The following is a 22,143-nucleotide window of genomic DNA, read 5'->3' on the forward strand; positions in this document are numbered from 1 at the left end:
GCAATATCTTCCTGAAACAGGGATCTTATTTTTTTATTTCTTGTTGACGTACTCGTAGTAAAGCAGGTCTTGCCAACATTGGTTTCAAATAAAGAGACTGAACGAGAGAGTAAAGGGTGTACAAGACCTGTAACCCTTGTGCTATCCTAGGCACTTTAACATTGGAAGTTGGGTCATCTAGACCCACTAGACAGTGCTCTGAACCTTTTTTCTTCAATGATTTGTGATCTTCACTGGTGGACATGGATTACATGAAATCTTTCCACCTTTATCCACCTTTGTCATGGTAGGGAGAACACGTCAATGGAAGGGTGGGGTCATCTAAGAGGGCACAAGGGGTTAAATAACATTACAATTCCTTTAGGAATAGCATCCATGACTATTGCAAATTCTTTGAGGGTAACTGGAATATTATAAGTGGTTAAAAATTGATTGTAGGACATTAAACACCCTCTCAAGTCAAAAAGTTGATTTACATAGAGTATATTATTTTTAAACCAGTAAAGGAAGATTAAAGATTTATCGTTGTGTAAAACATTAGTATTATTCCAGATATGAAAGTTGTGAGGAGAAAATTAATGTTTATAGATTAGGGACCAGGCCAGAAGCATTTGTTTGTGAAAATTTGCTAATTTGATGGGCAACTTTTGAATGTTATAATTAGATTGAAGAAGAAAAGGGAGGCCACAGAGTTTTTCCAAAAAGTTTGCAATAAAATTCCATAAGGAATCTGGGTTGCTAAGGAATTTCTTAATCCAATTGATTTTAAAGGTGTAATTCAAGGTTGTGAAATCTAAGACATTAAGTTCTCCTGCGTCTATTGTGTTCAAAAGCACTTTATCTTTAATGTAGTGAGTTTTATTTTTCCAGATAAATTTGTAAAGCATTTTATTAACGGTTTTACACGTGGATGCGTTAACATTGAGAGCAAATGCTGCATATTTTGTATTATTCAGGGTTGTTGTTTACCGAACAGCTTCGTCATATGTCACGTGACCGGTTACGCCAAAATCGCAGCGGCGCACTGCATGCTGGGCAAGGGAGTTTCTTAACGTTCTGAATCCATAGACACCCGTGCATCAGAACTACATTACCCATGTCTCCTCGCGCGGTCGGAGTTCCATGCTGTCCTCCGCGCTCTCTGCCCCGCATCAGCGCTGAATGTGGTCCTTGACGAGCTCGCATGGCCTTAAAAGAACCTGAGAGGCGCGTCTCCATCTCGGCCTCCGCGGCTTCCCTGCAGAGTAAGTCAGCTGCGGTCCGCGTCCTCGGCTCCGATGGCCCGAATGAGGCCAGTGTCAACTTAGTTAGCTAGTTGGGGGGCTTAGCGGGTCAGCTAAGCTAACGTGGCTAACCAGCTTACGTCAGGTGTCAAAAGCTGAAGTTGGCAGCAGTTCAGTTTGGCCGAGAGTAACAAAGATTCATGACTGATAAGACCCTAGTTGAGAAGTTTCTGTAGCCGGACACTCCTTTCTGGGTAACCGCACAAGTGGATTTTTATCTCCATATGATGATGGAGGTTAGCAAAAGAAGGGAATCTGGGATGAAATCATAATAGCAGACAGTTTAGATGCAGTAAAGTGAAATAGCTGATTTTCTGTGGAAAAGCAGGCGTTGAAACGGGATGTGGAGATGGAAAATAGAGATACAGGGAGAGCGGCTGAGTTTAAAGAGGTTTTTCGGGAGAAGATAATTCCAGCCGTGTTGTTATTGTTTTTTTGAGGAGAACTGGGGGGTATTCCAGAAAGCAGGTTATGCTAGCTCCCACGGTAAGTTTGAGGCTAAGGAAGTTGATGACCTCAGCTTTCAGTTCCAGAAATGGGGGTATGTTTCAGAGTAGGTCAAGTTGCCATGGAAACTCATGCCCTGAACATAACCTGGTCTGGAGCAGGTTTAGTTGAAGGTTAGTTTGTTTACAGAGAGGTGAAGCAGCATGCCGTGTCCATTTGAAGATGATTTAGTGGATGAAAAAGCTCAGATAATACTTTTTCCACCGTGAGAGGGTGATAAGACCACATATGGATGCTGGAAAGATAAACTTTTACTTTGATTTAACTTAATTATTTGCTTTAGTTAAGATAAATCGTTTTTTTGTTTAGTCACCTTAAAAATAACACGTAGTTTTCAGACAGTTATTTTACTTTCATTCAAATTAATTCAATTAAGTAGGTGTAACTTGGGTGCTGCTGTTAGATCGGCACCGCAAGGGATTGTGGGAAACCATTCCCTTTGCCTGTCTGGACGGATTTGGGTTTAAGTGTGGGTTTTTGACCAAATGTGTTTAGTTGTTTAGCTGTTTTACTGTGTTTCACCGTGTTTTGTTGAGTTATTTTGTCCTACTATGCTTACGTCTCTGCACCATGAGTGAGAGGGAGGGAGAGGATGATGAGTTTATATAGTACCCCTACTGGTAGTTACTGCAAGGATAATGATGGAAATTCCTAAATTAGTTGTATGCACCTTGTTGATAGTGATTTGTTTTTTTGTTGTTATAAAAATGAGCATATCTGCCGGCTCAAACTTAGACATATGAAAGTTCAAGAAATATGATTAATTAAGATGGAAAAAATATTAATTGAATTGGAGTAATATGACATTTAGTTAGATAAATACGTAAATTTGAGTTGTATAAACAAATGTTGAGTTTTATGGATGTGAGAAATTAGGTGGAATAAATTTAACTCAATTATTTGTTACCAATAGAAATAATTCATTTAAGTTGGCAAAATTGGATAAGTTATATATATATGCGTCACAAGGAAAATGGAAACAAGATCAGAAACTTGTGCGTTATCTTTGTCTGTTCTTCTACTACAAGCAGAAACTCTTTCTTTCGATGATGCAGCCGTGTTACTTTTTTGATGGACGTATAATCTTCATACGCCGTCATTAAAACCTCAGACTCCGTCTCATTGAATTATAGCGCTTTCTTTTTTTTTTCACCACGTGTTTCCATGGTGACTCCGGAAATCAGCGATCTATTGAGAATGTCTTTATGTACCTCCTGTGCACGTGCATAAACCCAGGGTTACCAAGTCAAGCGTAATTACGTCAACTCATATCCGGTCTTTTGGAACCGACATACCCAGAGTAAGCAAGTTCAGGCGGATTTCAGCCAGAGTTCAGGCTTAAAGTCAGGGTCGTTTAAACATGCTTCCTGGAATACCCCCCTGGACTGTTCGGGAGAATATAGTTTTTTATTTTTCATTGATCTGAATCTTTTCAGGCGGAATTTGGATGTAAAGAGAATTTCCGGTCAGTTGTCACCAAACAAAGCGGTTTTTCTGTGTTGGACTCTTCCGGGTGGTTGTCATCTCACTGCATCTCTGTGTTTCTAAAGGGGATTATCTAGGAAAACAGGTTCTGGAGACACGGAGAACTCTGAAACCGCCGCTGCCGACTGGCTGCTGCAGAAAGTTGTCACGGGATGTCTGCTTGGACCTGGAGCAGGAGAACATGGGGCAGATGAGAACGTGCAGAACCCAGCGTAGGAATTGAGGGCATGTCTTCCTGCTGGGGAGCAGGATGGAAGGGGATTTGTGGAGATAAAGTGTGAGGAGCGATAGGCAACGGCAGCATCTGCAGGAGGCAGAGTGGAAATGCAGACAGCAAAGCATTTGCCTAACAAGCCCCTGTTTAATACTCGCAGAGTAACAACTGTGTGTCTGCAGGGAAAAGTAGACATAAAACACACACATACCGTAGTTGTATTTAGTTTTTCTGTCTCCTGTCCCGGGATAACACCCCTTTGGTTCCACAGATGCATGAGGTTTTTACGCCCCAGGCGTCTGAATTAGCCACAGAAGGAGCGAAACATGGGGGGGGGTTACACCCCTCCCTAAAAGGCTGGAGTGTCCTGAGTTGGACGGTGGCGCTCATTGACGTGTTTCATTGTGTTGAACTCCACAGTCTGAGGTTTGACCTCATCCAGGCAGGAAGAACAGGAACCAGTGAAGAGGAGGAGGATGATGATGATGCAGCGCATCCTGGCCCCCGGGATCCTGCGGCGTGCGGCCGTGATGCGGGCCCTTGTGGGCGTTGCCGCTGTCCCCGAGCCTCTGGCGGTGCTGAGCTGCTGTTCCCTCCAGCTGTCGCCTGTTAGGCAGCGATGGCTCTGCACATCCACCTGCAGCAGAGCAGCACAGGAACCCAAACCAACACCCCAGTCCGCCCCCACACCCGCCCCACAGGATGTCCAGAAAAGGGAAGCCGAGCCCACTCCCGTGGACGTGGACCCTCTGCAGGACAACACCATCGGGCTCTTCCAGAGGTTCAAGAAGACCTTCAAACAGTACGGGAAGGTGATGATCCCAGTGCACCTGCTGACCTCCTCCTTCTGGCTTGGAACCTTCTACTATGCTGCTATGAAGTGAGTGAATGCTGGGCCTTCCTCACATGCAGGCTGTCCCTGAAGTTCACCCGCTTCTGAGTGCAAAGCTGAGGCTTGTTTTCTGCCCTCAGAGGTGTGAATGTAGTGCCCTTCCTGGAGATGATTGGGCTGCCCGAGTCGCTTGTGGGTCTTTTGAGGGATTCTTCCAGCGGCTACGCGCTGACTGCTTATGCCATGTACAAGGTAAATCCTGCTGCGCCGCCTGTGCCGAGTTTACATGCAAACAAAGTCTGATCTCAAAGGGCCTGACCATGCAAAATCAATGTTTTGAGCTCTTAAGCCTGTAATCAAGTTCATTTCTCATGAAGAGAAACCCCAAAGCGGCATTTGGATCCGTTCCCCTAAAAACCTGCTCTCTGAGCACCAGCCCCTCCCAACCCACGAAAACGAGTGGGTCCTCACATTGTGACATCACAAAGTGAGGAACAGCCCTTCCATGCCCCGCCCCCAGGCGAACGCACACACCCACTTTGTAAAAAGAACAAACCCAAAACATCACTATGATGTAAGGCACACATGTCAAACTCAAGGCCCGGGGGCCAAATGTGGCCCCCCATGTCATTTTATGTGGCCCCCGAAAGCATAAAAGTTTTTGATTTCTTAAAATAAAAAAATAAAAATTGGTGTGTATTTATTCATATCTAGGGGGAATCTGACTTGAAATATCAGATTGGGCAACTATACATCAGGACTTAAACACTGTCCATATAATCTAACCTGACAGAATCTAATTGAAAAGGATTTATGCTAGAGTTACAAGCAAACATGTTTTCTTAAATTAGTTGTTTAACATTTAGGAGTAGTTAAGTTTATTTTTCATTACATTTAGTTACATGTATAAGTTATATCTGGCCCTTTGAGGACAGCCGCTATGCAGATGTGGCCCTCGGTGAAAATGAGTTTGACACCCCTGATGTATGGGGTAAAGCCTGACGAGGTGGCTAATGAACATTAGCATAAATCAATGGGGTACGTTGATGGCAGCAGACGGTGGAATAAGGTTTGTCTACACGTTTTATGGTATTTGTTTTGTCGTTTGTGGTCAACATTTTTTGAATTGCTCACACAAGTGTTCCTACTGTTTTATGTGTTTTTAGTAGAGACTCTGGACCGGATGTTGTGTTCTTGCTTTTTTTCCCCTAATTGTTCAATAGTGACAAAAATGCTTCTAGTTGGTTTAAAAGGTTTGAAGTCTGTTATATTGGGAAAAAGTCAAAAAGCCACTGTTTTTAGTTGTAATTTGATCTTTTACTTTGCCACAATGTCCCAAATTTAAATGAAAATACCTCAATATGAGGCTCTTTACAGCGATTATTAGGTTTGATTCAAACGAATGGCATGACAGCCGACTGTAGCATCATTTCATCTCCAGCTGACAGTTGGCAGAAATGTTCTCTCCTCGCCCTGGAAGTGCAGCAGAACCACCTCCGTGCAAAGGGGTGTGGGTGGGGCTAACTGGAACCACAAGCTAGCTCACCTGTCTGACGAGTAAATTATTGATTGATGTGGAAAAATCGTGCTTCAAAGTCCAAAAGCCCTTCCTGATGAACCCTGCTGCTGGGAACAGAGAGCTTTCCGAAGAAAGAAAGAACGTCTTCAGATGCGAAGACGGAGGTGAAGGAGGTGGAGGAGGTGGAACATACAGGCGGATGAAGCCCAGCTGGAGGGGCTCTGGGAGCTTTGCTCCTTCAGCTGGACTTGCATCCTGCTTTCTGATTGGTGGAGCTCTGAAGCTGGAGGGAGAGTAAAGAAAGAGTGGCTACGCTAACCGTTTGCAGTGTTTTTCTCTTTCTGCAGATTGCAACTCCTGCCAGATATGCGGTGACACTTGGAGGGACGTCCCTGTCTGTTCAGTACCTACGCAAACATGGTTACCTATCCACACCCCCCCCATATTCAGAATACTTGCAGGACAAAATGGAAGAAACCCGAGAGAAACTGTCAGAAAAGATGGAGGAGACAAAAGAACGCTTGTCTGAGAAAATGGAAGAGACTAAAGACAAACTGTCTGAGAAGATCCAGGAAACCAAAGACAGAGTCACTGAGGGGAAGGCGTTTTTCAGAAAGAAGGGGGATTAGAGGGCGCGGTGGCGCTCGTTGGAGCACGCCATCTGGACCTCTTAGCAGGAGGACACTTTTTTGTCCGTCTGTGGAAAGAGCAGTGAGTCTTTGCACTGTTCTTGTCCTGCACACTTCACGTATTGCCTGTTGTTTATTTAAGTGTCAAATTCAGTCCAACTAGTCGGAACCTACCCACAATGCACTGTGGAGAGACAGCAGCTTGGCTGGTTGCTTGCTTTCACCCTGAGCTGATGTGGTGGCAGATGTTGAAGTCAGTGTGTGAACACGAGCGCATCCCTGCTGGTAAAAGGAAACTAAACTTGAAGCTCGTCCTCGTCTTTCTAATAATCTATCATAGCCTTTCTAAAAGGTCTTTTATAATGTAATGATAGAGAATTCATGCTTTCTAATGTATTTTTGATGACAGTCACAGACGTGTATTCAATTGTTCAAGTGGATCATTTGAAAGCTCCAGTTTTGGAATGGCTGCCCCCAAACCAAAACTCCCCACCTCCTGATAAACAAATGCAAATAAAGACCTTTGATTCCTGCAGAAACACTTGTGAAGGCTGTACACTTAAAGATGGGATCGTCTTTAGCTGATGGAGTTCACATGTGGAGGTCATGCTGTGTAGAATCCAAAGAACTTTGAACCAGTTTTATGATAACATTTCTGTGTTTTGCACTTTTTCTGTTGGATATACATTTGCTCTATACGTGTGTGTGTTATAATCACATGGGAGTCCCTCACTCGTTAACAAACCCCAAAATATCTAAAGTCTTCCAGTGGCTCTCAGCACAGCCAGAGAGACCTTTAGCTGGAATTCTGATGTCCATAGCTTTTTCTGACATAAGTCTATGCATATCTCTTGTTTAGTGGGGTTTATTCTTTTTACTCTTATTGTCTGTTCCTCTGCCTTTACTGTGAGCTAGTGGTGGGCAAGTGAAGTTTCACGAAGCACTTAGACTTTACAATTGTTTTAAAAAAATATTCAAAGCTTCAAGACTTAAGAGACGACATCTGGACAACTAAAGCCACAGCAACCTCTAAAGAGCACGACTGAAGCACTGGCGGTGTTTTAACCCCATGACGACAATAAAGGTTCAGAAAAGTCTGTGTGGGTCTTCAAGAGTTCATTCCTACAACGGTGAGGATTTCAGTGATAGAAAACATGCAGAGGCTCTCCCCAATATTCTAAAACATATTCCAGATTAACCCAAAGAAGAAATGCAGTTTACATTCAGGATTAAATGTTGGCCAAGAGTTTATTCAAAGTTTAGAGCTTTATTTATAAAATGGTACTAAACATCTCCAACAGGATTAGAGATGGTTTATGGTGCGTGAGGTATTTTAAGCAGAGCTTCAAAAAGAATGGTTTGCAATTAGATTAATTGTACAGTTGATTTGAAATGACTCTTCACAGAAGCTGACAGGTTGTTTGTCTTCATGAGTTTTTATTTTATTTTGAAAATCCTCAGCCCTGTTTTGGCGTGTAAAGATGCAGCTGGTCTGACCCCAAACCACAGATCTATATTATGTCAAGCTGTCATTGACTCAGAATTCATTAAAACACCATAATCCAATGACATCCACCGACACAATGAGCCAATGACACAACACACTACGAACGAATGATACACACTGACTGACTGAGCTAATGACACACCAACACACTATGACCCAATGCCTCCAAGAAGCCAAAATCCCATAGACTTCTATAGAGAAAAAGAGCTGTTACCCAGTCATTCTATTGGTCAGAATAACCATTCTAGCATTGATACATTTTTTGACATGTTTTTGATAATCCTAATTTTTTTCTGTAGTTAATTTATAAACTGACCAATCAGATGCGTCAATAAAAGTGGGTGGTCATAAGTCGTATGTTTCCTGTAGTCCGCTTTCAGGTAGGGTAGGGATGAGGCCTTTCAACAAGCTCACTCCTGATTGGTGAGAGTGGTACCATAGAAATGTTGACTCAGACAACTCGGACTAATCACTAATTATTGACGTTGTCAGGCTCCAATATGGTGGTGTCACTATTGCCAAAATATGATAATAAAATGGTGACTGAATTGACTTTTTTTCTCTGGGGCCAGAATTAAACCATTTTCTATGGGTGACATTACACTCACTCACTCTGGTTCTCATATACATTCCATGGTATTGATACAAGCTCTGACACACAGCTTTGAATCCCTCTGCTTCAGTAAGAGCGACACACACTCAGAAACCTCAATAACATTTGGTCATCACGAGGAGGAGCAGAACAAAAGCCTGCTTACGCTGATGTGATTTTTGTCAGAGGGTCGATGTGCGTTAGTGTCTCCCAAACTGAGAGTAATATTTTGTTGCCCGAGTTTTAGCGACATTAGCATCAGAAGCTGCCTTAACCCTTGTGCTATCTTAGATGACCCCACCCTTACTTTGACGTGTTCTTCCTACCATGACAAAGGTGGATAAAGGTGGAAAGATTTCATGTAATCCATGGACACCAGTGAAGATCACAAATCATTGAAGAAAAAAGGTTCAGAGCACTGTCTAGTGGGTCTACATGACCCAACTCCCAATGGTAAAGTGCCTAGGATAGCACAAGGGTTACGACATGCATTTCTTTTCTTCAAGATATTTCTTTTACTCAGCACTTCTGACATTGGCAGCTAAAGTTGTAATCTAGTTTTTGAAAATCAACATAATTTCTGAAAGAGATTAGATTGAGAAGTGGACTGGAAAGTGTCTTGCACACATAAGTTCAATAAAGACAACAATAAAGTGATCCAAATAACAAATATTGATCATGCCAGTGAAAGGTATTTTCACCATTTAACGCAATGATAGTGTGACAGCAGCGTCTCCTGCTCCTCACTAACCTCATGATGATGTTCTGAGGCGTTCCACTCTTCTACAAGTGCTACATGCAGTTCTACAAGGTAACTTGGGGGAACCATAATCCAGTCTCTGCTTCAGGTGGTCCTAGATGTCCTCTGTGGGGTTCAAGTCCGAGGTCATTGCTGGCCAAACCATATGAGCCACTCCGACTTCCTGAAGTCCAGCTGTGACAATTCTGGCACCATGTGGTGGAGCATTATCAGCCATGAACAGAAGTTGGTGGATGATGATGGTTTTGATAGAAGTAGTTCTGGGTCTTGATAATGTCTCTGAGGAAAGGACCTGCACTGACTGGACCATCAACAATAACCAAATGGGTTTTATGTTAACCCTTGTGCTATCCTAGGCACTTTAACTTTGGGAGTTGGGTCATCTAGACCCACTAGACAGTGCTCTGAACCTTTTTTCTTCAATGATTTGTGATCTTCACTGGTGTCCATGGATTACATGAAATCTTTCCACCTTTATCCACCTTTGTCATGGTAGGGAGAACACGTCAATGTAAGGGTGGGGTCATCTAAGATAGCACAAGGGTCATACCTGCTATGTTTTTATATCAAGTCAGACTTTATTGATTCCCCCCGTCAAAGTAAGGGTGGGGTCATCTAAGATAGCACAAGGGTTATAGCCCTCCATTACCCTGGCTCCTTATCTTTCTAATCTCCTCCATATACGGTAACACTCGCTCTCGCCGGTCTTCTTCTCTTCAGCTTTCCGTCCCTCCGGCCGGTATGGTCACCATGGGGAGCCGTGCCTTCCGCCGCTCGGCTCCCAAACTCTGGAAGTCTCTCCCCCCAGACCTCTGTAACATTGATTTCTTCTCAATTTTTAAATCCAGACTCAAAACCTGTCTGTTTAAATGCGCTTTTCCAAATCACAATTTTTCTTCATCTGTTATCCAATTTTTTTTAGATGTAAATTTATTCATTGTCTTTATAACATTTTGTTAAAGGGATTTTATTGTGTTTTACTTTTGAATCTGTAGTGTCCTTGAGTGTTTTGAAAGGCACTTTAATTAAAATGCCTTATTATTATTAATGTAACAGGTGAAAAAACTGAAATCAGAATATCAATTTCAAAGAATGATAACCAAATTTGGAGATCAAGTGGGTGAGGGTATCCGATGAGATCAATGCTTGGTATCAAGCTCCCTTGGATTGTGCCAATGTTGCAGAGCTGACAGCACTTGTGGGTCCCTCAGACAGTCAGGGTGTCCTCCTAGACGTTTGTGGGACACACCTTCCTCCTTTCCTATTTCAAATTTACAGTTCTCTGTCCCGGCGCGTTGACCGAAGGCCATGAACTTATGTTAGACAAAACGTTTTTAGTGGTACTAACACATTAGTGTTCCTGAATAAACAGGTTAAGGACTGCCGACCTGGGAACAGAATACAGGACCATAAAGTAAAAATGTGCACACAGGTCAGTGTATAAGTTGGAGTAATGTAAGGTGTGTTTAAAATCCAAACCTTTTTCTGACATTATGTCACATTGAACAGATTAGACAGTAAAACATGGTACTTTTGGAGTCCTTGTTGTATTTGGACCTGAGCTGTTGAATGTTGCAAATGTTGAGATCTTGTTTGGTCCCATTAAGACCTTTTCTCCTGTCCTGTTCAAACAACAGGGTTGAAAGAAAAAAAGACATGATGGATCATTTTCAGTTTCGTTCCAGACGCTCAGGCTTGACATGGCTTCTTGAGAAACTTTTGGTTAAAATGTAATCGGGGTTTCTAATCAGATATTAGATATGGTCAGCATTTGACAAATAGCATGATATAGCCAATAGATTTCACAATATTGACGATTTCTGCCTGAGTGTTTCTGAAAAGATAGTTAAGAAAGGACATCAGCTACAGGATTTAAAGACCCACTCCAATGAAAACATGTCCTTGTAGCATTTTGTGAGTATTTCTTTGTTCAAATCCTTGTCAATCAGGATCAGACGAAAAAAGATGCCTTTAGAAAAAGCTTGTAGATGTGACAATCGGCGGGCCACAAGCTCACCTGGCCTTTTCAGACAAACAGATCTATGTACGTCTTTGTTTTCCTAGTCTGAGCTTGCCCAAAACTGGATAGTTCAAAAATTGCTCTCCATTTTTGTTGCTAATGTTAGCTTGGAGGTGTAAGGAGGGAGCATAAAAAAGGCTTTACACCCCACCCTTAACTCAGAGGTGAGTTTCTAATAAAGTCCTGCTGCTCTGCAGAAACTATGTCCTAAAAAAACAACACAGACAATTGAATTTAGGCTAAAAACGCCATAATTATGATTAAAAGACAACTGGGAACGCTTTGAAATTAGATCAAGAGATGAGCGGAGTGGAACTTTAACAATGGCCCACTTTTTTCAATAGCACATAATTTGAATATTTAGTTCTTTTTTTCATTTCAACACAAAAAACATTTTATCTTTAAAACAGGTTTAAAGATAAAATATTTTAAACGACAGCCATGTACAAAATAATGCTAATGGATTCAACCGAGTTCTGTGTTTTTGAGAGTCAAGCAGAATAAAAAGCAGTGCAGTCCGTGTTGAAGCTTCCGCTCAGCTGTGAGGGCATCAGGACTGCAGAGCAGAAGCAAGAAGCCACACGAGACGCACAGAGGACAACCAGCACGCTGCTCACTTTGAAAGTTTTATTTGTTACGCTGCAGTTGGACTACAGCAGAAGAACAAGCTTCAAATCTGACTACAACAGCACTTGGAGCAACATTTTTATTTGATTTTCTTCTTTTCTGTAAAAGTATTGCAATAACAGACCTTAGGCCTAAAACCTATTACATCACAACTGCTTAAATAAAAGGAAAGAAAAATACACAATTTAGCCTCTGTCAGAGATATAGATAATATATATATATATATATATGACATATATACATTTATTTTTATATTTCTGCAGAGGGGTAAATGGGACATTTTGTCAGTAAAGCAAACAGATGATGGTAAACCCAGGCTGAAAGCAAACGGTAGTCTTCCCTGCTCTCATCGTGCAGTCTTGTTGACAGCAGGTGGATCTGAACTCCAGAAAACGGAACAGGACAAAGCAGGTGAAGGTCAGCTTGGGGCTCGCCTGTGACCGGACGAACCGGCCCGCCTAACTCTTCGGACGTCCCTCAAACCCCAACTACTACTCAGCTGCTTGAAAAGAAAACTTGACTGTACATCGTCTATAGATAATGACCATGCTCTGTGCATATCGTACTGAGGCCTTAGCTTGAATACATACTGTAAGTAAAGCAGATTGTTTGGATGAACTGATAACATATCAAAATGTTGTAAATAATCTGTGAAGTAGGAAAAGTCGGATGATAGCTTTAACAGTAATTCGACCCCTGCTCGTCTAACGCTGCTGGTGCTAGTTCACGTTAGCCAAAAGAACGCCGTTTCCCTCTTGTGTTTCCCCAGCAGCAGCTGTCCTCCAGAGCTGAAACGCCATCTGACCCCAGCCGAGCGTCCTCGCCGCCTCCCGCACTTTGGCAGAAATACAGGACAAAATGCAGACGTGGCGACTGCTCGTCTTTGCAGCTGACGGACAGACGGACTTTTGTGCTCAGTGAGAACATGGGCTCGTCTGCTGGACGTCTGAAAGCCAACAGGTGTGCAGGATTTCTGTGTCCTTAAAAAAAAATCTGTGCAAAACAGCTTTACATTTGTCGGCGGACAAAGGAGGGAGAGGAAAACCTTCCTCCAGTCCAGAGCCCCGGTCAAACGTGATGCTCGAGTGACCACCTCTCTCCATTCGGGGTCATGTCATCATCAGACTTGTTATTTATAGGAAAATAGTCAGAGGAGTCACTTGCAACCATAATCTAAGCATACTTTGATGTCTTTGTGTTAAAAGAGCATGTTTTAGGCATTTCAAATGATCATAATGTCTATACATTTATTTTACATTATTCACAACATCTTCTGGTGGTTTCTACCCTCTGGGTAGGATATGTGCATAAGAGATTCAAGTTATTTACAGCACCTTACAAACAAACAGAAAGAGACTGAAAAAGCACCGTTGGAAGTGAGGCACAAAGAAGGTGGGAGTTTTTTTTTTTTGAGTGCAAGTGGGTTCTTATGTCTACGCCACACAAAGGCCACGTCTGCTCGGGAACAGCCTCGCCTGCATCTGTGTGTGTGTGTGTGTGTGTGTGGGGGGGGGGTCCTACCGTCTGACAGAGCAACGGACCATGCCGGGCTCTGAAGCCGCCACGCGTGCAGCTCCAGCAGGTGAGAGATGACGCGCACAGTTCCAGTCAGACGGCACTGAGAAAGTCAGGGACCGATGCAGAACTCTGCCGCACCCGCCAGACAGGTGAAACCCCCCACCCCCCAACCCAGATGATGCGTCTATGTGGACTCCAGCAGCCATGTGACTGAGCTGGGATCTGCTCAAACATGAACATTAGGCACCTTATTTACTCACAAACTGGTAACATGGTACAAAACATAAATTCCTCTTTATGCATGACAGCAGCTTGGAACAAAGACGAAAAACAAAAAAAGAGCAGGGGGAGCTGGAAGCTGCCCCCTTCAGTCACACAAGTACCAGGTCTCAGTCAGAATCCAGGCTGGGATCCCTCTTCTCAGTCATGGAGATGGCAGGCTCAGTACTGGTGGCTTTGACTGCAAAGGTTTGGGCTTTTCATGGTGGAGCTGAGGGGGGCAGGACGGACAGTTGGGGGGGGGGGCTGGAAGCGGGTATGAAAGCAGCAACAGTAGTAGCAGCAAAAAACAGCCTTAGCAGCAGCTTATTAGTCACACAGGAACAACGGAACCAGGCCAACAACGCACCCGCCAGAACCGAACGGGGGCTTGCATCTGTACAAAAACATCAGCGCCAAAATGGAGCCACGCCTCCAACTCCACCTTTCCTGGAGTCCTGTGGTTACACCACAAGGAGCCTGCAAGTCTCTCCTCCCTTCATCTGCAGTCACCTCTGCTGCTCTTCTCAAACACAGATGGAAAAGCGGGTAACACACTGATCTCACAGTGGAAGCAATAACGTTTTCCCTGTCCACCAATCACATGACAACACCGCAGAACCATCAGTACGACGGCTCGGTGCCTCCGATCTGTGACGGCTGAAACCGTCAGCCCACAGAAGGAAAGGCGTCCGTGATGTTTGCTTCAACTGTGCACAGCTGCACTTCCAGACTAAATGTGACACAGAAGGGAGAGTTTAGCAACAGCATCCGGCGTTTTCCATCACCCGTCAGAGTCTATCCGAGTAGAAACAAAACCTGAACCTTTGGTCACAGTTTCAACAGGAGAGTGTGAAAGGCGGGGAAGGGGTCATGTACCATAAAAAAGAATGATATCCTATCATGCTATGGTGGACTCGAATGTCTATGGGCACTTCTGTCACGTCAAAGGGACACGCAGAGAACCTGGCTTCACAGATGTGAGGCCCTTTGTGTTTCCGGCCTTTAGAATTCTAATGAAAGCTTAATTTTCTGTTACATTAAGGTTGAGAAAGACAGACGAGTTAATGCATGAGCCGCCAAATGTCTGGAAAGCAAACAGTGCACTCGTTTGAACCGAAAAGTGCGTGGCTCTGTGTCAGGACCCCAGACTCAACTGTAAAGGCTCTTCCAGTCTTTAAACGTGGATGTTTGAAGTTCAGGAGAAGTCTGGTTTCTAAGCCATGCTTTCCCAACCTTTTACCCCACAGTTATGATACCGATGGGTCATTTCTGTGTGCTGATAGAAGAAACCAAAACATGAAGGCTAAGGCTCAAATCAGTCCGTTTGAAAGAAAAATAGAAAACAACATGCTGGATGGAGGTGGGAGTTCTCACTCTGCACACCTTGGTAGCAATGCAGGCGGGACTTCCGTCACCCCATTTCAAATGCGTTTTGAAGGAGGGAAGAGCAAACTAAGCTGGACCAATCAGTGTTAATGCAGCAGCAGAGACCCAGACAGAAGCAGAGAGCATGCTGGGATGGTGGCATAGAACGGGCAAAACCAGAAGCAAGGCAACGATGAGCAAAAAGGTATCATCCTCTTCTGTAAGAGGCCCCCTCCCTTAGCCCTTTGACTTTAACCACAGCTGGCTCGTGCCGTCTTTCTTCATCTGCATCAAGCGGGAGAGCACTTCCAGCTTTGGGGCTCAGGGTGGATGTTGGAAAAATGCACTGAGGGGTGGAGGGTGGAGGGTGGACGGAGAAAGATGGATGCTAGAAAACAGAAAGAGAAGGAAAGTGTCTCTTTTTGGAGCGTGGGCAGCTTTGAGCCTATTCTGCTGGCCAGAAGGCCTTTTTAGACGATGCACAGTGAACACAAGTGCAAAGATCAGTTAAACTAAGGGGACTGTGATTCCAGAAGACTCTTTCACTTCCTATAGGCTGTGTAAGCAGATGTAGGGGGGGTTTCCCGTCGCAGCCGGTCACATAGCAGATTGAGTTTTACTAAGTTTTACTGGCGTAAGCAGAAAGCTGTTGTTGGCCTTAGAAAAGTTTTACTTGCACTTTTTGAAAAGGAAATATTTAAGCTTCATTCATTCTTTTGCTTTTTCTCTTCTTACTTTTTGTTTGATTTCCCCCCTAACTACTTAAGAAGTGTGTGTGTGGGGGGTGCAGTACCATACCCCACCACGCCAAACAAAAAAAAAACAACAAAAAAAAAAAAAAACAGAGGGAGGGACAAGAAGCAAAAAGTCCCTCTCCTCTTCTACAACCAAAAATAGTGCAACTTTTAGGAAAGGTTTTTGGGTTCTGTCTCCACGCGTCACTCCGTCCTGTGGGGTTTGCTTTCTCGTGGACCTTGGCACTGGGGGTTAGGTTCTCTTGTTTTGCCGGGTCTTCTGCAGACCTTGGATTCTCAGTTCTTCCTTTGTGAAAAGATTCCGATGCCCAAAAAGAGACCAAAACGGGGCCGAACGGCCTCCTGGAGACCAAAGGTCGATCCCTTAGGCAACACATAAAACATCAGAGAGGGAAAATAGAACTGGTCTGTGCTGGAGTACGTTTTCTTTCTTCAAATGAAATCTAAAGTGTCCGTGGGGTGTAAGCATTCCCCCCCCTTTTAGGTGAAAGGAACTCTGGGATTGTCTCCTGCTCGCTCTGCTGCAGCTCCAGAGGGGAGGGAGACCCAGATTCTGATGCTCACTCACAACTCCAGCCGTCTGCCCCTCAAACGGGGTCATCTGGTTGGCCGTCCTTAGCCTTGGCAGGTACTGTTGTGCTTTCTGATTGGCTCTCCTGCAGGATCATCCTGACCCCCAGCCCCCCCAGCCTTCCTACTCTCTGGTTATTGCTGTGCTGGTGTAAAAAGAAAGCTGACCCAGGGTAGTGGCCCATCACTTCACTGTATGCTGGGGGGGGCCCTTCCATGCGCCCGTGGGTGCTGGAATTGGCTGCACTGACACCGGATTTGCTGCTGGGGGGTCTCGGACCTCCACCTCCCAAGCCCACTCCTCCGGGGCCACCGCCTCCCCCCATGTCAATCAAGTCACTGTCATAGATGGTTCGGTTGGGGGGCGCCCTGACCGACTCCCGGTTAAGCTCCATCTGCTGTTCGGGATCGCGAAGCTGTAAGGTGCAGGGCCCTTGGTACGGTGGGGGCTCCTCGCCATCCGATAAGGATATAGTGGGGGGCAGGTCGATTTGGTGCTGCATGTAGGGATAGGTGGGCTGGAAGCGGCTGAAATGCTCTCGCTGCATGAAAGACGGAGTGGTGAAGCGATCCCGGGCCTGGGGAGCGTAAAACCCCTGCAGGAGGAGCGAAAGAGACAAACAGGTAGTTTTAACATTCACAGATGAAAAAAACCCAAATCATACCGAAAAACTGATGTTTTTCAATCAAATCCAAAGTGGAAAGAGGACGGGGAAAAACTCTTCAGTGCATCATTTTATGAAGATATTATTCATCCCTCACATCGTCTCCTGCATGATAGGCTTCGGTTTTTAGACACCTGTGAGGATTTGTTGCTGTAATTCTCTCTTCAGCTGGTTTGGACCTGAACTGACTTTTGCTTTTTATCTGTTATTCTCTGTCCCAATAACCTCAGATCACCGCTCCTCCTCCGCCTGACGTCAGTGGGACCACGCCATAGCCGTAAGGCGGAGAAATCCTCACGTTTAAACACGGCGTTCCCTCGTTTATCATGAGTCCCGTTCTAAACATAACCCCGATAGGTGACATCTATCAAATAGAATTCCAGATGTTTCAAGGCTGTGAAACTCCTCACTTCACACTTTATGCACTTTTCTTACTGACATGAAGTTGAAGTTCAAAGACACGAAGTTCAAACTTTCATAGTAAAATATGTTTTATAGAATGAAAACCAAAATCTGATCACAATGAAGATTTATGTAACTTTAGTAAACAGAGGCAGGCTCTACAGAAGACAACATGGAGGAGATTGACTGACAACAGCCAATCAGGACGCAGAGCATGGAGCGATGTAAAAAAACAAAAAACAGCTAAATAAAAACTCCATGAAGCATGGAGGCCGTGAAGGGTGAGCTGTGACATAGGGAGGGGGCACTGTGCTCTGTTCTCATGTGCTGAATCAGTGAAGATCTTCACATTTAATGGCATCATTAGACTTCGGGGTTAACGAACGAACACGCTTTGGCTGCTCTTTAGATAACTGATCTGTATGTGGTATATTAGTATACAAAATAGAGTTATGTTTATTTGATATATTTATCAAGTAATTCATCATCGTCATGTGATTTATTGATACTTAAGCATTCGTAATGACCTGAAACTATGTTGGTAAGGCATCTGATAAAAAGTTATGAACCGGATAAAGATAAATCATGTAATAAAAATAGTTACGGTAGAATAGGGGTGGACTTATATACATTTGCTTCCTTACACTCCCTTTCAAGCAGTCTTTAAATTTAATTTCTAATTATCTTAAGTTTGATAAGTCTTTGTATGAATGCTGATTGTATTGTCTTGTGTATTATTCTTGCATTGATTGCTTAAAATAAACCATAAAAAAGAAATCCTCCTCCTCATCATCATGCTGTACCTGACAGCCGTTCGTATGGTCTCCTCAATCGTTTGTCCCGTTGCCACTTACATCTTTATCAGATAAACTTTTCTTTTGCTTCGGTTTTTGTGAAGCTTGAACAGCTGTAATCAGCTGATTGTCGCCTTAACGGATTTGTTTTACTTTCTGACAACCTCAGGTTACTGCTTTGCTGCCGGACCGAGCCAGAAGTGTTGGACTGGGTCATTTCAATAGTCTGTTCTGATGTGCTGCACGGTTCCTGCTAGAATGCAGCTCGCATCATCATCCCTCCACAGAAGAGGCTGACAGCTGCTTTTAAGGACTGCTTTGTCTTCCCTCAAACACCACATCCACAGGTCAGTGACCTAAGAACAGTTTCTAGTGATTTTGTGCTTTTCTTTTTCTCCAAATGTGTCCTGGAGTTTCAGCTAAAAGCAAACAGCAAAGTCCATTCGTTCTGCGGCGCATTACTATCTGAGGGAACCCGTTTCAATTGGTGAACGTGGCTCTAATAGCAAAACCCGCAGACAAAGCAAAAACACCACACAGTCGGGGTGGGGGGGGCATGAAGACAGAAATGATCAGAAAGTGGATGGAGGGGTCGGAGACAGGCAGACAGGGGGGTTGAACTGATGGAGGGAGCAGATCGGGGTGGCTCTTAGACGACTGTCTAGACGGTGTCAGGGGAGGTGCTGCTGATTAATGATGCACACGGAGCCACCCTGTTGCACACAGCATCTGTGCACTAGACCCCCCCCCCCCCATGCTCATGTTCTGCCTTCACTTCCTGGACTTGTTCTGCTGCTTCAGCACTGGTTTGAAGGGTCTTAACCCTCCTGACAGACTCGCTCATCCCTCTGAGAGGGGGGCTTTTTATTGCAAGAGCTTCATTACAAACGTGCTGGACAATGTGCGGCTGGATGCACATCTTTGTGTTTTGTTCTTTATGTGGAGCATCAGTGCCCCTGCTGAGTTCCAGCTGTTAGACCTACCTGTCCTAACCCTTACTGTTTACCTGGATCAGGTGTGCTCCGACAAATGAAGCTGCAGCCCTCAGACAGAGGTTTGATAGACCAGTTTCAGTCAGTGTAGAATGCTTCGTTTACTGCATCCAAACTGTTTTCACTGCAGCCAAAGCATCCAGAGCATGCATGTTTTTTTACCCATAATTCAAAGTAGTATGCAATTCTCTATTGACAATTCTAGAAAAGAAAAGCCTGCAATACAATAAAAATACATTTTGCAATTTAGAATTCAATTTAAAAAAGCCCATTTGGACCACAAATTATTACACGAATTGCTTTTTAAAATGAATGTTACAAAACTAATATAGATAATTGCATTTAAGAATACATCTAGACTACAAATAAAAATGTAGACGAGGCTTTGTGAAAAAATATTAGAATTGATTTTTGTGCTAAAGAACCTGCTAAATGCGTCTCCTTTCTCCTTTTCTTCTCCTCTATTAATTTTCCGCTTGTACATCTTCAATCTTCCTCCTAAATAATCTGCCCTGCGTTGCTCTTGCTCTTCTTGTTCTTGCTCTCACCTACCTCTCTGCGGAAAGTAAAACCTACTCAGCAAAAAATTTGTATTTTACATTTTTGTACTTTTGTAAATTTTTGTACTTTTTTGTGAAATTATTTTATTTTATTACTTTGGGATATTATTTTTCTCATGCATGTTTGCACTGAACAGTGAGCGGCTCTCATTTCACTGTATGCGCGTTTGATGCAAATTGTACATGTGTATGGTGACAATAAAGGCATTCTATTCTATTCTATTCTTTTTTCAATGACGTTTTCAAACATAAACTAATTTTTTGGCATTGCATTAGGTTTTATCTTGAACTGTCAATAACAATATTGTTCAGAAAACTGTAGGAATCATTTATTGTTTTTAACTTTTGAACATTGAATTGTAAATTGCAAAATCCATTGTCATTTGAATCATGGTACTAAAAACACTAACAATTCAAAATGCAATTTATTTTTGCTTTATTTAAAATTTATTTTTAAATTTATAAGATCGATTTGCCATTTTTCATATGGAATTTTTAAATGCAAAATAGATTTTCAAATCGCATGATCGAATTCCAAATGGAATTGTCAATAAAGAATTGCATATTACTTTGAATTATGGGTAAAAAAAAATCCATAGCACAGGAGTATCACTGTTGCTAAAAGAATCCTTAAATACATCAGTGTTTTTGTCTGTAATTTATTCATTATAAATAGAAACAATGAGCTTATTCACTCTTCTAAACTTAACTTTATGTCAAACCAAATGACGATGATTGGGGTTGTGGGGGGGTTTCAAGGATTTATGGAAATAAATATAAAAAAACAACATAAGCTGCTTCACCTCTCTGCTTTTGGGTAGAGTCTGTGCTCTCTCCCCCCCCCTCCCTAATTTGAAATCTGCGCAGACCCTGCAGCAGACGCAGACCCATGTGAAACAGTCAGAGAAGTAGAATCATGTGCTGACTGGAATCGGGGCTTGAAAAGTGTTGAAGGGGTCGTGTCTGACTTTATGGTCACACCAAACACAGAAACAAAAAGCCCAGTGGATGTTATTAAAGGGCCTCTACCATGCAAAATCAACTTTTTGAGCGTTTAAGTATAATGTTAATTCCTCACGGAAAAAACAACCTCAAAGTGGTATTTTGTTCCGTTCATGCATTTTTGAGCATTCCTCTCAAAACTTAGTGATGAGGCAAAACGCTTTTCTATACACAATGTGAACATCCATCTTTGTGAAAGTTTGGATGATGACAGAAACGCTGCAGAGACCGGATCTAGGGGGAGGTCATGAAATGGGCGGCACCCACAAGGAGCGAAAGGCGGAGCCTCAGAGATCCAGTCATCTTACATCCGGGTTGGAAATGAGCTGCGAAAATGACTAAGTTTTCATTAAAAAATCCTTTTTTAGTGTGCCAAAGGTGATAAATGGATATAATTGAGCTTTAGAATAGCATGGTAGAGGCCCTTTAGGGGAAGTGGATCCAGGAGAACCAGAGTCTTGGTCCTCCACTGTGGAGCATCATTGGGAGGTCACCTTCTGTAAACGGGTCAGGTGCTGCTCTTACCTCTGAGGCTCCTCGCCGTGAGCTGCTGTCTGTAGGCCACAGACACCCGTTCTAAACAACAGACACAAACACAGGTTTCACTTTGGGATCTTTGTCCTCATCAATTCCTGCAAGAAACAGCTTTAGTCTGTCTGGAATGACAAACGTCAGCCTCTATGGTTCGGTCCATTACAGGCAGCAGCAGCTTTCCTCACTGACTATGTAATTGTGTGTGTGTGTTTGAGTGTGTGTTGTTCACAGTGAGGCTGACAGGAAAGCAGACATGTGACCCACCTGCTGCAGGGCGTGCTCGTGCCTGCGGGCCTGGCTCTGCCTTGATATGAAGGACCAGGTGGAGAACTTGTAGTGGTTGAGCAGGCAGATGATTACCACCACCATCACCGTCATCACGACAATGATGATGACAATCTGAACAAACTCCAGTTCAGCTGCACAAACACAAAAAGGAGAAAGAGGAAAGGCATCAGGAAGGGATGAGTCTGGAGAAGTGCTGCAGCGGGAAGGCGGAGCATCTATCGTATTTACAGGAGAATGAGTCAGGGTGGTTGCCTCCAACATCTCTACAGACTTTGGCTTTTCCATGATTTGGATATAAATACATATAGTGATCACAGTAGTTCTGCTTGGTCTTCAGAAAAAAAGCTGTTTGTACACGTGGTGACCAGCAGAGGGCAGCACAGGCCAAACAGGATGTTACAGAGAAGTTACAGTTGGTTTGATCACCATAGAGATTTGTATCCCAGCGTCTTTCCCCTCAAA

At 43.5% G+C, this 22,143-nt stretch overlaps 2 protein-coding genes across 2 annotated transcripts in view; one reads left to right on the top strand and one right to left on the bottom strand.

The window, feature by feature from the left end:
* The first annotated feature begins 1,067 nt into the window (after nt 1-1,067).
* Nucleotides 1,068-7,566, top strand: mims1a (mitochondrial inner membrane scaffold 1a). The gene is made up of 4 exons (XM_004077634.5): nt 1,068-1,244; nt 3,910-4,369; nt 4,462-4,573; nt 6,188-7,566. The coding sequence occupies exons 2-4, from the start codon at nt 3,966-3,968 to the stop codon at nt 6,467-6,469; spliced, it is 798 nt and encodes a 265-aa protein (XP_004077682.1). The 5' UTR covers nt 1,068-1,244; nt 3,910-3,965; the 3' UTR covers nt 6,470-7,566.
* A 4,395-nt stretch (nt 7,567-11,961) lies between these two features.
* Nucleotides 11,962-22,143, bottom strand: part of LOC101167068 (low-density lipoprotein receptor class A domain-containing protein 4) — a 47,876-nt gene continuing 37,694 nt past the window's right edge. Inside the window, exons 2-4 of the mRNA XM_011484919.4 lie at nt 21,658-21,812; nt 21,385-21,435; nt 11,962-17,040 (exon numbers count right to left, since the gene is read on the bottom strand). Of these exons, the coding sequence (XP_011483221.1) occupies nt 16,462-17,040; nt 21,385-21,435; nt 21,658-21,812 (785 nt within the window). The 3' untranslated portion in view covers nt 11,962-16,461. The remainder of the gene's footprint in view (nt 17,041-21,384; nt 21,436-21,657; nt 21,813-22,143) is intronic.

The sequence above is a fragment of the Oryzias latipes genome, chromosome 16, assembly GCF_053564925.1.
Source record: "Oryzias latipes strain Hd-rR chromosome 16, Olatipes_Hd-rR_3.1".
Lineage (NCBI taxonomy): Eukaryota > Metazoa > Chordata > Actinopteri > Beloniformes > Adrianichthyidae > Oryzias > Oryzias latipes.